This window comes from Phyllostomus discolor, chromosome 6 (genome assembly GCF_004126475.2).
Source record: "Phyllostomus discolor isolate MPI-MPIP mPhyDis1 chromosome 6, mPhyDis1.pri.v3, whole genome shotgun sequence".
NCBI classification, from domain to species: Eukaryota; Metazoa; Chordata; class Mammalia; order Chiroptera; family Phyllostomidae; genus Phyllostomus; species Phyllostomus discolor.
Genome location: NC_040908.2, coordinates 84,714,700 through 84,731,462, shown reverse-complemented (window position 1 = coordinate 84,731,462; position 16,763 = coordinate 84,714,700). Strand labels below are relative to the sequence as shown.

General features: G+C 43.2%; 1 protein-coding gene across 17 annotated transcripts in view; it reads left to right on the top strand.

The window, feature by feature from the left end:
• Positions 1–16,763, top strand: part of NCAM1 (neural cell adhesion molecule 1) — a 331,249-nt gene that overhangs the window by 273,960 nt on the left and 40,526 nt on the right. For 12 of the 17 annotated variants that reach the window (XM_028514331.2, XM_036028548.1, XM_036028547.1 and 9 more), the window contains exons 8-13: positions 4,371–4,513; positions 10,534–10,563; positions 13,751–13,901; positions 14,258–14,442; positions 14,803–14,899; positions 15,212–15,382. In XM_028514331.2, the coding sequence (XP_028370132.1) occupies positions 4,371–4,513; positions 10,534–10,563; positions 13,751–13,901; positions 14,258–14,442; positions 14,803–14,899; positions 15,212–15,382 (777 nt within the window). The remainder of the gene's footprint in view (positions 1–4,370; positions 4,514–10,533; positions 10,564–13,750; positions 13,902–14,257; positions 14,443–14,802; positions 14,900–15,211; positions 15,383–16,763) is intronic. The other 5 variants (XM_028514332.2, XM_028514329.2, XM_036028549.1 and 2 more) reach the window with 1 other exon arrangement.

Genomic DNA, 16,763 nt, shown 5'->3' with positions numbered 1-16,763 from the left:
AAACTGAGCACAGAGTGATTCAAACCCACCCTTCATCCAAGATTCAAGCCCAAGCTTTTAAGTCCAGTCCCTCAGCTATCAATGGTAGTTGCTACCCCACGAAACCCAATTTAGCACATATTATATCTAAATTACATATGGGCACTGCCGGTGTGGATCAGCGGGTTGGGCATCATCCTGAAAACTGAAAGGTTGCTGGTTCGATTCCCAGACCACGCATAAGCCTGGGTTGCAGGTTTTGTCTCCCATCAGGGTGCATATGAGAGGCATCCGATCAATATTTCTCTCTCACATTGATGATTCTCTCCCTCTCTTTCTCCCTCCCTTTCCCTCTCTCTAAAAATAAAAATGAATACAAAATTTTAAATTACATATGGAGTGATTGGTCGTAGTGAAATTAGTGTGCTCTTCCCTTACCATGTGGGTAACTTGGTTTCTCTACAGAAGTACACTCAGCTCCAACCTTACTGTCAAGAACAGACCTTGGCTTCTCTTCCAGCCTCTCTGGCGGACACAGCTACACCAGGAAGGAACCATGTGGGGCCATGGTGGAGTGAAGGGAGTGAGGGAAGTCAGGGAAGTAGGTGATGAGGTAGGGAAAGTGAGACATAGGAACCGTGGCAAGGCAGGCTTTGTCTTCCCCCCCACCTACCTCACTATGCATCCCATCTTGAACCTGTCTCTCTCCCTCCCCTACCTCTGGCTCTACTAGCACAGTTTCTTTCTCAAGACTGCAGCTGGGAGAATGTACACTAGGCAGCTCAGTAGAACAAAGCCAAGTAAGGTGGCCAGACTCCTACAGACACAGGTAAGGAAACCATAGACTGTTAGAGACCATGTCTAATCCAGCCCCTCCATAATGAGAATTCTCCTCTGTAATGTCTGTAATCTGCTACCATTTAGACTCTCCTTTCCCTCTCCATTCATGTTCCTGACCTCCTTTCTCTCCACGTCCTTTGGTCTCCCCACTTGGTTTAGGAGATTGGTACTAGGGCCAGGGAACAAGGTGGGGAGGGGCCAGCCACTTAAGGCTTCATCTTCTACCCTTTCTTTCCTTCTCCTTCCCCTCTGGTATGCCATCTGGGACTAGCACTTGGGGGAGAAATACAGCAGATTCCCCCATCCCCGTGGCAGCAGAGTCAGCAGCAGTGAGATAGAGGAGCAAAGAAATCTGTAGTTTAGATAATAAACAATCTCTCAGAACTCCTGTGGCTTTAAGAAGGGATGGCAATTAGTGTGTTAGGGGCATATTTAAATTAGGGTCTGCCATAATTGCACCTAACTGACATCATTTTTTCCTAAGAAAGGGAAACGTTTTAGCATACATTGCCCTAGTTATCAGCCAAATGTTCTTTTCACTAAGTAGTTGCATCCTTTAAGTTTGGCAGTGAATTTCCATTGCTCCTCTCCCTATGGGCCTTTCTGAAGAAGTATTTTTGTATCCACAGATTCTTATTATGCTCATATGAATGCTCTTAAGGTCTCACACTGCAGAGAGCTTAGGCAAGTTCACCAATGGGCAGAAGCCTGGCTTAGCTGATCCCTAAGGACCAAAGCAGCCCTTGTGAGTTACAGCAAAGGACAAACGGGGCTGAAGGAAGGTGTACCTGGTCATGCCCAACCTCTCAGTTCACAGAAGCAGGACTCCACAGCCTTTCGTGGACTAGGCTTGCAGAAGCCTGGACTGAGGTGAAAGTAGATAAGGCTGGCCCTCAGTGGCAGGACAGAGCTGTGGACACGTTGGAAGAGGAGAGCAGGCATACTCACAGGAGGGTCTGTGGGGAGAGGGGCAATGGAGCAATCTAAGGCAACAGGTCCCATGTGGCAGGTAGAGAATAGAACAGGGATCCAGTGAAGGGCTCACAATAGAGGTTAATTAAGATAGTGCATTACCATCCACAGATAAAACCTAGATACATTCCTCTAGATGCTGGTACACAGAGGGAAGTAACCCTGGGTCTGTCCCTGTTTGCCATTGCCCCAGCGTAATTATTCAGAGCTCTTCTTTTCACTCTCAAGTGTGCTCCATTTTGAACAATAACTTACATTGCTATTCTGTTTCCAAGGCCATATTCTAAGCCTTCAGTTTGTTCTGATAATAGCCTCATTTCTGAAGTACAGAGAGGTTAACCAGTGAGAGGCTTACCTTCCTTCCAACAGCCCTCTGTAGACCGTACAAAATTAGTCATTGTTAATAATGTTTTTAATAAGAATATAGTTTTCCTTTTTCTAGAGACTTATACAGTGCACCCATTATAACCATTTGCAAAATGGAGCATCCAAGATCAAATACTATGAATAGACACTAACTTGTCCTCTGTCTTCTGCCAACCCTTTGCTGCCGGGACAAAGTACTATGGGTCAGGTCACAGCATGCGACTAGGTTTCAAGAGCCCAGGATCCCTGTAAATCCCTCTAGCCCCCACCCAAAACCTGTTCAGTTTTAGTGAATTCAGTTATTTGGATGATTTTTTTAACTTCTCAATCTGTGATTTTAGCAGGATAGAAATCCAGCTTTTCTTTTTTACCTGTCTAAAACCTCCTTTACAACATTTAACCTTTACTTCATTCAATATGAGTTATAGGCTTTTTCAAAGTCCTATTTATCAAAGCCTTCCTAAAGGAAAACCTTGCTCATGACGACTCCATCAATCCCAATTTGGGATCATTTGGCCACCTTGCATTGAGATGTGTCGATGTGCTAACTGGCAAATAAAGGGTTTGCTAAGCTGGCTATTAGTGCACAATTAACTTTAGAAGAATATTTGAACTATGTGGTAGTTTTATTTTTTTCCTTTTTTTCCCCCTAGATGCCTACTTGTCTATGTGGTAGCTTTGTATAGAAGCAGATATTTTCTACAGAAAATGCACAGCTCTATCATTATTCTCTGTGTATTAAAGCAGAATCAAGGGCTTCAATTTGGAAAATGTATATAGGCAGTAGTTTATTAGTCTACTTGGGGTTACTGTATGAATTTGAATGTAAAGGAAATGCAATTCTTTAAAAAATTATCCATAATTCTCATTTTTTATTTATTTATTGTTTATCTAGCCTGGTCTTTTTCTCTATCAGTGAAATAAGTTACATTTGTATAGTGTTATCTTTTCCCACCTATGGAAGGTTTAGCAATTTCAGAGTATAATTGTTTTAAATTGGGAAAATTCAATTTTCTCTAATGTTTTAGCATTTAACTAAGCTTTGAATGCTTGCACTTTCTTGCATTACCCAAAACATTTGGAAAATGAACTCATCTCATCTTCTTCCCATCCTAGCCCCATCCACAACCCCGACTCACTTGCCACATTTCCTTACTTGAGTTAACACTAACACAACTTTTCCAGTCATTATGAATCTCAGTCATTTGGCTCCTTCTCATGCCTTCTTTGTTTCTTGCCCTCTGCTTACTTGCCACTGCCCATAAAACCCCTCTTGCATCTCTCTCAAAGCTGTCCTCTCCCCTGGCTGGCGTAGCTCAGTGGATTGAACACGGGCTGCGACCCAAAGTGTCACAGGTTCGATTCCCAGTCAGGGTACATGCCTGGGTTGCAGGCCATGACCCCCAGCAACCGCACATTGATGTTTCTCTCTCTCTTTCTCCTTCCCTCTCTAAAAAAAATGAATAAATAAATTTTCTTTTAAAAAAAGCTGTCCTCTATGTTCCCCCCAAGACAGCCTCGATTGGGATGATGTTACAGCACATTGGGACACTGCCAGAACTTCTAAACTGGTTTTCCCACCTTGAAGTTTTCTCCTTGCTAAATTACCTTGGATTTTTTCTAGATTAACCTTCTTGTAAGACAAATGATCACTTCATCCCTCTGATCAAACACTGTCAGTGGGCCTCCAGCTGCTACAGGATACAATTCAAGCACAAGCTTTAACTGGGATCAAGACTCTGTGCCAGGATCCAACCTTGTCTCCCTCTGCTTTGATGCACGTGCATGGCTCTCTTCCCAACCCTCTCTTCACATAGTCCTGCTTCGCTGCTTTTATTCAAGCAGTTTTCTACCTTTGCAATGACTCTATCTCCATCCCAAAGTTTCACTGACTGAAAATCTCATGATCTAGCCCAAAAGCTGTGTCCTCCCTTAGACTCCAAGCAGAGGAGTGCTCTTCCTCTGCTCCATGCCTCACGTACCCATTGCCCTTACTTAGCAATCTTACTATAGAGGATGTTGTTTTTATTACTGTCACCTGGGTATTGTCATATGCCTGCTTCATGGTAAACTCCTTGGGGCTTCACCATCTAGAATATAGCCTTATACTTAGGAAGTGGATAACCTTTGTTGCATGGGTACATGTTACCATTTAAACCTGGAAAGCTAAAAATATTAGGTAAACATTACAGGAATGTTTTTTGCCTTTTCAGCAAAACCCAAAATCACATATGTAGAAAACCAGACCGCCATGGAATTGGAGGAACAGGTCACTCTTACCTGTGAAGCCTCGGGCGACCCCATTCCCTCTATCACCTGGAGAACTTCTACCCGAAACATCAGCAGCGAAGAAAAGGTATAATGTCGCCCAAGAGTTTCAGGGCCATGGAACGCAGACTCAAACAGACTGAGTCTGCCCCATGCCCAGTTCTCTTTGGCAAGCCAGAGGTGGGACAAGGTCACTGGAGGCTGAAAGCAGGTTCTGTAGCTTTCCTCCTCCAGCTTGCCTGGATGCAGCCTGCTCAGCATCCTCTGGCAATGGAAGGGGTATTTGCAGGGGTGTGATGCTGGTGAGTATGGTCAAAGTAGACCCTAGTTCTGGGGAGGAAGAGGACAGTGAGTTTCAAACACAAGGTTATGAGGCTGTGAGGAACAAGGCAAAACAAAGGCCCTGGTGCTCCAGGTGATTTCATCCTCATCTCAGGGCACCCATGGAAATGTCTCCTGGAAATCATAGGGTCAGAATAAGCCTATCAGTTCTTTCCCTTGTGCTTTGTATACTCATGCTATACATGCACTGTCTGCACAAAAGCTTGGTTGCCTTTGTGTCTGCCTGTATTCTCAATCACACTTGTATATCATTTTGATCTAAAGGCAAAAATAGTTAGCAGTTTCCACATGACAATGATTGTGCTGGGCTCTACAATATATTCACTGAGAAAGTAAGAACAATGTAGCAACCTTTCTGACAAATTTAAGTGACTGGGAAGATTTAACTTTAAAAGATGTAGACTTATAGACCACTGGAAAGCTGTCTTTTTAACTGACAATATATAATAATTGAGATGACCATCATGCAACCTTTGCTATTGAGTGGGCCAAAAGCAGAAGGAGGAATAAGGCTGGTTTTAAAATGACTGAAACCGTCTTATGGCACGTCTACAATCTCATCTCATATGTCCTGTAGTAATGGGCTTCATTTCAGTTGGCCAAAGCTTTGTCACCTATTCAGAAGTAATGACCTAAGATTAAAAGAACATTTATAATGGATTGCTTATTGACCAGAATGTCAGAAATGATAGATCTTCACTCTTCTGCCTACCTAAAGGAGATCCCTAGAGAGGGTAAACTCAAGTTAAGCCAAAAAGGGATAGCGTGAGAACCTAGAGCCAGATTTGGGATCTGCATTTGAGGAACTGACTTCTGTCCCACTAATAGAAAGAAAAACCAAATCAAAAAGAACAGAAATTACTGTTCCAAAAGAAATATTTTTGCAAATTTTACCTCCAAAGTTGAATTCAACTTAACAAAAACTCAACTGAGGAACTGCTAAGTATTTTTGAAACTCACATATGCTGCTTGGTATTGTACTGGATTAAGAAATATGGTGTTTACTTGGGTACTTTCTTTATCAACATTGGAATTAAACCCTCAGCTCAGATTTCAGTTCCATTGTGTGTGCTACGTGGATTGAATGTACAGTACATTTCAGGGCTTAAACCACAGGGCCACCGCTTGACAGATTTTTCTATGTCACACTTGAGAGCAGATTTGTCCAGAATGACCCAGGGTATATCTTTGACCTCAGTGAAGGACAGAAATAATATCTATCCCAGATGAATGATGCTTTTAAATCCTGTATCTTTTCTAGGAATAACTCAACTGCTAAGCTAGACCAGAAGGGTTATTAAAATTTGTGCCTACCTCAGGTCTTTTAATAGGTTGGCACCTGTGGCTTGTATCTGTGAATTCCTTTTTATAGAATGAGAACAAATAACCAGGCACTGATACACACTCATACTTACTAAATATTGAGACAAAAGGTGTTCAGCAGAGACTGCTTCGAGCCAAGTAGACTTCGTATAATTCACTTAACAGTGTAGACCATTTGTCTCAATCTGAGATAATTATTTAAGCCCAAGCAGATAGGTTTTATTGTGGTTTCTTTTACAAAAGACTGCCTTCAGATTTACTTGAAGTGGCAATACTGGAACATGAGTGAATAAATGTTAGAACAAGTCCTCTAAGTCAGCCAGCGTTGTGATGCCAGATTAACATGTCTGCCTAAATGAAACCTGTATAGAAAAGTTACCATTTCTATTAATTTTATATTGACATCAAAGAGGCATGATGCCCATCTTATACATGGATAGCTAATAATTAAGAAAACAAAGGTGGCCTTTTTGTGGGCTGTCAGACTCCAGATAATAAATTTCACTTTTGCTTTGGTAGCTGCTCCTTGTGTGAAACTCCATCTGAAGTTGAATGATATGAAATTAGGTATCAAATGAATTAATACCTAGAGTCAGTGAATTGTAGGAGTAGAAGAAAACAATTTTTCCTTTTCAAATCAGGGTGATACACTAAACAGGTAACAGTTGAATAGACCGTTGTATCAAACTGCCAAGGTAAAGAAGGCTTCTGAGAATTAGATCACATAAGATGCCAGAATCATAGGAGGCTGGAAGGAAGCCACCCTTTGAGGTTGCTTAGTCTTACCTAGCCCCTGCCTGCAAGTGACGGTGTCGGTCCTCTGCAACGCAGTTGGCCAACGCTGACAATCGGGAAGGTCTGCTTCCTTGCCCCTTCTGCTTGTCAGTGTTCCTGCCTCTGCCAGTCAGCCTTTGTATGAGGGCCTGCAAAGTAGCTGCTCAATTTTTTTAGTCAGTTTGTTCTTGTGTGCCTTACCAGTTGTCCTGTAATAGATAGTTTTGGTTCACCTGTGCTGCATTAAAATGTTGTGTTGCCCAGGGCCACTGATATAGACTTCCCTGGGGCTATTGCTCCCCTGATCTAGACACCATAATGCAGTTAGAGCTGCACTGGCCCTTCAGCACTTTCCTCATCCTGCTGCCTCACATTGAGCTTGTGGTCAGCTAAAATGTCCAGGTCTTTTTACATGAACTGCATGTAAGCCACATATCTCTTATCCCATTCTTATGCAATTGCTTATCCAGTCATGCAAAATTTTATATTTATTTCTGTTAAAAATTGTATTTGGTTGGTTGCAACCCAGTGTTCCTCAATGTGGTCATTACAAAAATTTGGGAAGATTATTCCTTTACTAGAACTGTCCCTTGTACATTGTAAGATATTTAGCACCCTAAGCCCTTCCCCCTAAATACCAGTAGCCACCTCTAATCATTGTGATTACCAAAATTCCACATGTAAAAACACTGTCTGGTTTGAGAACAGTCATTTGAGTCTACTCTCTGGCCAGTCAAGAATGCCTTTCATTAGAACTGTTAGAGAGAGGTCTCTGGGTCCAGGGAATTTCAATCCACATGCCCCCCCCCATTTTATTTATATATATTGAAAGTAATAAGGTCTAGCAGCCCATGGAGACCCCAGCCTGAGCATGACGCCCAACGGCAGACAGTGGAGTGGTCTTCCCCGTGCACCTGGGAAGTATTGTATTAGTTATTGCTCCAACCTTAGGTGGACACATATTTGAAATATCTTGTCCAGGTCACTGGTAAAAGTGCTGACTGGGAGAGGGTCAAGTACAGAGCCCTTAGAATGACAGCAGGGCTTCCTCTGGGTCAGTGGCTAAGAAGGTAGAGCACCGAATGCCCCAGTGCACACTCATGATTTTAATGACTTCTGTGAAAGGCTCACTGGTTTCTTCAAAAAGTTACTTCCAATATAAGCTACTTAGAACAGCCTGGTCCTTTGCTTCACTGAGAGGAGAAGAGGCTTTCAACCATAGACACATAGTGAATTTCTAATGGAATATTTATGTGTTTCTTCCTTAAAAAAAGAAGGGAAAAAAAAGCAAAACCCAGACCAGTGAGCCTGCATGTCGTACCCTGTCTTTGGTCATGTCTCTAGGTTTAGTCCAATCACTTGTTAGAGATGGGTCATCGTCAATCTGCTGAGCTTCAGCTAGCTGAGTTGGTGTCACTCCACAGCTGATGACAGCTAGGCTCAGTTCAGGTCATTATGGCCATTAGGGTAGATCATTTGTCTGAAAGTTAATTCATTTCTTAGTGGTCACTATTATGTTGACGAAAAACAAAACATGTTTAAATGTTGCAATGGGTCAGTGTGATCGATGTGTATGGAGGTCACCGTGACAATGCAGGTACAAAGAAAGTTTGTGCATCCACACCATTTCATTACTCTTTCTGCCCACACTCATTTTAACTGTTGCCAGGCACTTGAGTAAGTGGCACTAAATTCCAGATACTATTTACATATTGAATGAAACTTCCAAGTGATAATTTGCATCATCTGTCTCTGGCAGAACAAATTCACTGTGTGCTTGTTTGAACATGCCTTTGAAATGACTGGTAAAGGAAAGCATATGAAGCCTCGATGTTTAAGGAAAAGGAGAGGGGCCAAGAGTTGAGATCAAAAGAGAGAAACAGAAAAAGTGAAAAGCATTTTGTGAACCTTGAATTTTGAGCAGACCAAGTAGCCCACAAATAAAAGACCTTTTGAAATTCGGAATTATCTGCAAACTGAAGCTTTTTATCACCAGGAAGAATTGCTCATTCAATATAAACCAGGTGCTCACTTTTAAAGATGGAAAAGGTGCCTGCGTCGAGCAATCAGAGGCTCACTTACCCAGGGTGTGGGCAAATGTCTAACAGGGAATACTTTAGAATAAGTGAAGGGATGTTTTACTTTAATTTATATACATATTCCTCCAGACTTGTGAGATAATAAAAACCTGGAGCTAACAATTTTTGGAATAGTACTAATCATATTCTAATTTGTTTTTTGTGGGTATTTGCATATCAGGTTGACTTAATGTAGGCCACACACCTTCACCAAATTGTTAGGGGCAAGGCACATCTGATCATTCCACCATGCATAGGTGGGAGGTCAAGCAACTAGAAACATTGTGTTACTAGCAACTACTTATTCTAAAAGCCACAAGATCATAAGGATTTGGGAGAAGACACAAGTAGAATCAGTTCTGAAACGCAAACAACTCCATATGCTATAGCCCCTAAAATATATATATATATATTTGATTCATGCAGCCCTGGCATGTGACAGACAAGCTTCTAAATGATGTGGAATTGGAAACCACATTCAACTTGTTGGCCCACTGTTACTATGCATGTTCCTCTGTTCCCACTTTCTTCATCATTCCAACATCATGTGACATAATCCCACATTTCCACCCTCATGTCTCTCACAAGAGCTCCTTGCATTTGGTGGACTCTTACTGAATGTTTGCTAACTCATTTGCATTTCCTGGATCGCACCGCTGTGTCTCTAGCATCTTTTCTATATTTTTTCCATCTCAACACAGGGACAATCAGGCAGTCATGCCATCTAATAGAAAGAACAATGCAAGGTATGATATTTCTGACTCCCCACATGAAAACACAAAAACTATAAACAGAGTAGATTCCCAAGTGCCAGATAAATAAAGAAAAATCTAGATGTGGGTAAGAAAAGACCCATCCTCTTTGTCCCAGAGTTGGCTCACTTTGTGGAGAATGCCATGCTTGACGAAAATGGCGCATGCTCCAGCCACGTGCCACATGGGCCTTGCTCTGCATCGCAGGGCTGGCTGGGGCCCCACCACAGCATTCAGAGTCTGGTTTCCTCAAAGCTTCTTGACCCATGCTCTTAGGACTCCATTCCCCTCATTCCTAATGTAACTCTATGCTCTTTTTCTTGTTGTTCCTTTTTTATAATTATTAAAGTTTGATCTTTGATAGTATGCATGCAGAGTTATGAAATGCATGAGCACAAAATGGCATTAGTTTATTTGTGATAAGCTCTCAATAAAATCCAAAGGAGGCAACATACTCTATAAGTATCTCTAGATCATGTGGTTAGAACAAGTAGTGTCACCAAATACTACGAAGAATATCCAGGACATGTTGGAATAGGAGCAGTATATAATACATCTGCTGGTGTCCATATGTCTGTCTACCAAAGATTAGGCAAGGCTTTACCTTTGAGTTATACATCTTCATGTGCATAAGGTGGGGTGGGGGGAAGCTGAACATAAGTTAAGTCCTAAACTAAATTGGGCAATAGACACACCACTGAAAGTGAGTCTTGGAAAAATTCTGAGGTAAAAAGAAGCTGCATGTGCACAGAATGCCGTGTGATACATCAATTCTCTGAAGCAACATGTTGTAAAATTTTACTGCTTTCTTGTTGTGTTTTATATCTTGTTCTCTCCAGGCTTCGTGGACTCGACCAGAGAAGCAAGAGGTATAGCTTACCTGACCACTAGCCAGTCTTTAGTTTTGAAAGCATTACAGTTTAACTCATCATTATAGTTAATAACCAGACATGCTAAACTAATTAGTAATTTAGTTAGATTAAGAATAAGTCAATAGTGGTAGATGTTACTTAGCAATAGTGTCATTTTAGGATGAGCAAGCAAGCTGTGTTGGGAGTGGATGAACAAATCCTTGTTATTTTCTAAAATTGGATCTTATTCTCTTGATGGTGCTGGTAAAGTCACATCCAGGTAATTATAGAAATGAATCTCCCCAATTCTCAGGCCAGTTGTTTTGAAATGGTGAAAGTTTTTGACTCCGACCTGGTTGACGCAGCTTTGGGTCAAAAAGTCGCAGGGTTAGTGATCTGAAATCCCACTCAATCCTTTCTTTTCCAGCTCAACTCATCTTGTTGCTCACGTATTTTATAATGATTGGTCTTGGTAAAGTATCACATCCCACTTTATCTCGAAGCAATGCAAATGATCTCCAGTTGGTTTTCCCAGGTTGTTAAATGTTATCTATGCTACTTTTGTAGAGCATTAAATTTATGAGATTAGAATGATTTAGCACAAATAGTTTCATGTTTTTAAAAGGTCAGTAGCCTTTAGCCTTTGAAATTTCTCTGACTCACTGCTTCATTTTGGGTTATAGGGGACTTAGTTTGAAAAGTGAAGCTAAATATTAATCTTTAGATTTTAATTGTTACACTTCCAAGGTACTATTTTTTACCTGATTTGTGTGATTAAGTAACAGATGGTGAAACAAAAACCAATATAGTTTAGACAAGGTTCAAGGATCTAATTGATAAATACTTTTAAAAAAATAGCTTTTGTCTCTTCTCCAGATGGAACTTTGACATTGTAATGCTATAAATGTAGACTCCAGCAAGCAATCCTGTAGGTTGTATTATAATTAGGTAAATCTATCCTCTTAGTCTTTTTTGAAATGGTAATTATTCAAAACACATAACTCATGTGTTCAGGTCATGGCTATAAATATTTAATGCTGTTTAATATTTAAAAGTTGACTGGCTGTCCCCAGGCACTGATATTAATTTTTGCACATGAACACACTGCCATCATCAAATCTAGTTCATTATAAGCTGTCTTCTCATTAGACCATCCTCCATGTCATAGGGACTGTAGTTCGGTGCACATCCTCACTGAGATGCTTCCTTCCTATGGCACAGGAATCGCTTAGTGCTGTCACAGGCTGGGTGTTTTATTGCTTCAAAGTCACGGACCCACTGGGATTGGGGAAGGGAGAGAAGGGTTAGTTAGTCAGATAATTCCTGAGCAGCTATAGAGCTCCTTCTGCCTGGCCTTGTACATCTTCCCCCTGTCATTCTGCTTAGGCCTGGATGAAGGAGGAGCTGAGATTTACCAGGGAGCATTAAGATGACATTAAAAGAATTATTATCATAAGTAGAAATAATGGGCTTACTCCCATTAAGCAGACACCACACTCTGGTTTTTCCAGAAGTGTCCTTATCTTCACATCTCACTCTGGACCTAATTGACTTTCAAATGAGTGCCGCCCGTGGGGCCCAGAAGCTTCATTCCCTCCTATTTGTCTCATTCAGAGAGGAAGACCTTAAGTCCAGATGAATGAATTATCAACATGACTTTTGGTCTGGACTGCTTGCAAGTGGCATACCCTGACTTCGTCCCAGTGCCAGAGTAAAAATTTCAGAGGGAGGTAGTCCAGGCACCCTGGAGTACATCCATGCCCCTAAGAGGGAAAACTGGGCATCTGGCAAATAATACCATCATCAATCCTGTCATGAGACACTGCAAAATAAAGAATTCTTTATAGTGGGCTGCCTGCTGGTCTGTTGACATCATTAAATGAGAAGAATTTCCAGAAAGAGAAATTTAGGAAAGAGACCAGATAAAAGGGGAGAAAAAGGTATAGCTGTCGGTACAACCATTTCCTGAAATAGCTGTGAAATGTAATGGGGCTTAAATGGCTGAAATGGATTAGATCTGTCAGTGACAGTGCAGTAACTTGTTTGATAGATCTGCTGAGACTGCTGACAAGGCCAGTGGTGCCTTGCTTTTGAGTTTCCCAAACTAGCTGCTATATGACATTGCAGTTCTGGGTTTTGGGCTTTCAAACCAGCATATCAAAATAATCTAAAGTCAGGTGTTCCTTCATTCTTTAAAGGCCCAAGCTCATTGGGTAACAGATGCCGTACATAGGCAGACTACTCACCTGCCTCTCTCTACAGAATATTATATGCTGGAGATAAGAGTGTGCCCCAGCCTATGAAGAATAAAACTCCTTTAGATTACCAACTCTCTGGAGGATCTGAACTTAGGCCACATGCCCAGTAAAAGGGTTCCTGGACCAGCAACCATTTTACCTAGAATGTCAAGGGGGAAAACCCTTTGGAAATATTCTAGTACCCATTGCCCAGGAATCATATGCTTATGTCCTTTCTGACCAATCACTGTAATTCCAGAGACTTGGAAAGATAATTATAATATTGAGGACTAGAAAATGGTGGTGACTGTGGTGCCAAGGATCCCAGACCTACCTGGAACTCTCTGTAGCACCATCCCTGGAGACAGGACCCAGTTAACCGTATTTCCAGCTCAGCAGCCCCTGACTTCTGTCTGAATTATTGGGCTTTCTAAAAAAAAATAATAATTTTACTTTAAGCATCCAGGAAAGTGAGGCACCTGAACAAATACAGGTTTCTTATATAATTTCTTACATTTCGACACATTTGGATTTCCCAGGATGTGTGCATGCACCATGGGACTGGCAGACAGGCAGAGTGCTGGAAGGGAAGGAGGGGAGTACAAATTTCCCGAATCTCACAAGGCAGGGCTTCTTCTGCTAGAATACCTGCTGGTCAGGGCTTTGCTTCCATTTTGGACATGCCAAACAAAAATCGTCTTGAGAGACCTTAATTGTCCCTGATCCAAACCATCTTGGTTCACAGCTAAGCAGCTTGACATAAACTGAGCCCCGGTTTCTGCTTTGGATATACCCTGGTTCCCATGGTGCTCTCTGCAACCTCCCCCACTATTTGGTACCTCAAGTTAAACTTAGATATTGGCAGAGAGGGGAGAAAGGGTGTGAGGCTGGTCACGCACAAGCGATGGCCTGGTTTCCTAGCCCCTGTCCTGCCTTGGGCTTTGACACTCTTTGTTCCCTCTTGGCAGACTCTGGATGGGCACATGGTGGTGCGCAGCCATGCACGCGTGTCGTCCCTGACCCTGAAGAGCATCCAGTACACAGACGCTGGAGAATACATCTGCACTGCCAGCAACACTATCGGCCAGGACTCCCAGTCCATGTACCTCGAAGTACAGTGTGAGAAATAACTGCGGGGAGACCCGGGTGGGTAGGGGCCATGGAGAGTCTACATGAAAGGGGAAAAGAGCAGCTAGGACCCAACCTGCACCTAGGGAGCTGGGCAGTTGGCCCTAGGCAATTTCAGAGCTGTGTCCCCAAATCACCTCCTCACACCATCTCCAGGCTTCTTATAAGCCTGCATGCCCTCTGTGTTCCCATGTAACTCACAGGATTGCCAGAACAGCCCCAACCTCTACTGCACCCCGGAACTAGCTCTACTTCGGGGCATACCCACCTCCCTGTGCCAGGAGACAGGATATGTAGGGCTCCACAATAGTGGCAGTCTTCCCAACAGTCATTGCCGTTCGTTGCAGATGCCCCCAAGCTGCAGGGCCCCGTGGCTGTGTACACTTGGGAGGGGAACCAGGTGAACATCACCTGCGAGGTATTTGCCTACCCCAGTGCCACAATCTCATGGTTCCGAGATGGTCAGCTGCTGCCCAGCTCCAACTACAGCAACATCAAGATCTACAACACACCCTCTGCCAGCTACTTGGAGGTGAGTGGGGTGGTGGCAAGGGACAGGGTGGAAAAGGCACAGTTTGACCATAGATAGGCTCCTGTATTCAGCTAAAGACCCTCTTGCTTCTCTGTCCTGAGCTGGGAGCCACTGGCCAGAGAAGAAACTGAGCTTTGGCCCAGGCCCCTTTCTCTCCCTGGGCAACCTCAGGGCCTGGAAGGTAGAGTGTGACTCTTTCCTGAGCCCCTTCTCTGTTCTTCTCTCTGGCTTAAGGCTGGGCTGGAACTCATGATTCCTGCTTTACTAGTTCTATTCTTTACTAATTTAATCTAATAAACAAGGCTCTGAAGCTGTGGCCATCCCAAGGGACATGTAACCAAGAGCTCCTTCTTTCTAAAGGTGACCCCAGATTCTGAAAATGATTTTGGAAACTACAACTGCACTGCAGTGAACCGCATTGGACAGGAGTCTTTGGAATTTATCCTTGTCCAAGCAGGTAAGCACCCCTTACGGCTGCACCACCCTTCAAACCCTTGCCATCCCATTTTATGTCCTTTTTTGATGCCAGGAGAGTGAGAAGACAGAGCCAAGGTCAGCCAAGCAAGAGGTCAAGAAGCAGGGCCATCGGAGGCTTGAGGTTGTGGGCACAGGGCACATGGGGAGAAAATCATATAGTGAGGTGGGCTGGGAGGACAGGATGAAGGTTACAGGTTTTCAAGACTGAGCATAAGTGAGAGAGATGTGCTTTGTGATTGCAAGTTGTGTCCTGCCTGAGGCTTACCTGGGTCTCCATGTGTTCTTCCTACAGATACCCCATCTTCACCATCTATTGACCAGGTGGAGCCATACTCTAGCACAGCACAGGTGCAGTTTGATGAACCGGAGGCCACAGGCGGGGTGCCCATCCTCAAATACAAGGCTGAGTGGAGAGCAGTGGGGGAGGAAATGTGGCACTTCAAGTGGTATGATGCCAAGGAAGGTGAGTTGGGAAGCATCTTTGCTTCTTTAGAGTGATGAGTCACTCAGTGTTGGGCACACATTCACCCAATGTTCATCAGATCCTGGCACCCTGACTGTCCATTTGGGTAGGGTAGCACACCCCTCTCACCTACTGGGGGTAGCCAGATGCCATCATGTGCCATCTTGTTCATGCTGCAACACCATCACCGTCCCCTCAGAATCAGGGCATGGTCGCATCTCATGTAGATGTGTTGGCCCTCTGCCCCCTGGTACTTGAGAGCCTGGTTCCCATGAATCTGCCCAGATGGAGGAGGCCATCTCAACCACATGCCAAGCAGAGGCCCTGCTTAGCTGCTGAGCACAACCAGATGCATGCAGTGCACCTGGCTCCACATATGTGGGTGACCCGTGCTACAGGTTCCCTGCTGTACCCCGGCAGTCCTGCCTGAGTACATTCAGCAACCGTCATGTAATTATAATATTAAAATATTAACCAGATAAGCAGAGCCAGCAAGACACGTCTGCTCTTAAATCAATCCTATGCCACATTTCCAATTAAAGATTTTAAAAATGACCCTTGGTTGTCTTCAATCTGAAGACTCTGAGCCCAGACCATTTTTCCAGGGGAGTGAGTATATTTATGTCTCACTCCCCTTGTGGGGTTAGATTGAAATAACTTAGTGAAGTATGTTTTGTTTCTGTAGAAGTTTTTAGTCCTGGCTCCAGTGGTGGTCGCCAGGGTGGAATTGGGAGTGGGCTATGACATGGGGTCATAGCCAGTCAGAGGCATCTTCCAACGCAGTTTCACTGAGAATTCATTCCTCCAGAGAAGCTCCCATCTCTCCTTGGGCTTTGGTGAGGTGTCAGGAGGTTCTGGGAGGAATTTCTATGTCATCAGAACTATAGCCTTCCTAACTTTCCTCTGAAACCTCATACCAGCCTTGTGGCAGGTTGATCCCATGAAATATGTGTAACATAAAATGTGCCATTTTAACCATTTTTAAGTATACAATTCAAGGGCATCAAGTACGTTCACATAGGTGTGCAACCAACACCACAGTCCATCTGCAGAACCCTTTGGTGTCATCCCAAACTCGGTACCCATTAAACACTAACTCCTTGCTCCCTACCCCTTCAGCTCCTGACAGCCACCATTCTACTTTCTGTCTCTATGTAGCTGACTATTCTAGGTACTTCGTATAAGTAGAGTAATACAGTATTTATCCTTTTGTGTCTGGCTCATTTCACTTAGCATTATGTCTTCAAGGTTCACCCATGTCATAGCATGTTTCAGAATTACCTCCCTTTTTAAAGCTGAATAATATCCCATTGTGTGTACACACCACATTTTGTTTCCCCATTCATCTCTCCATGGACACTTGGGTTGTGTCCACATTTAG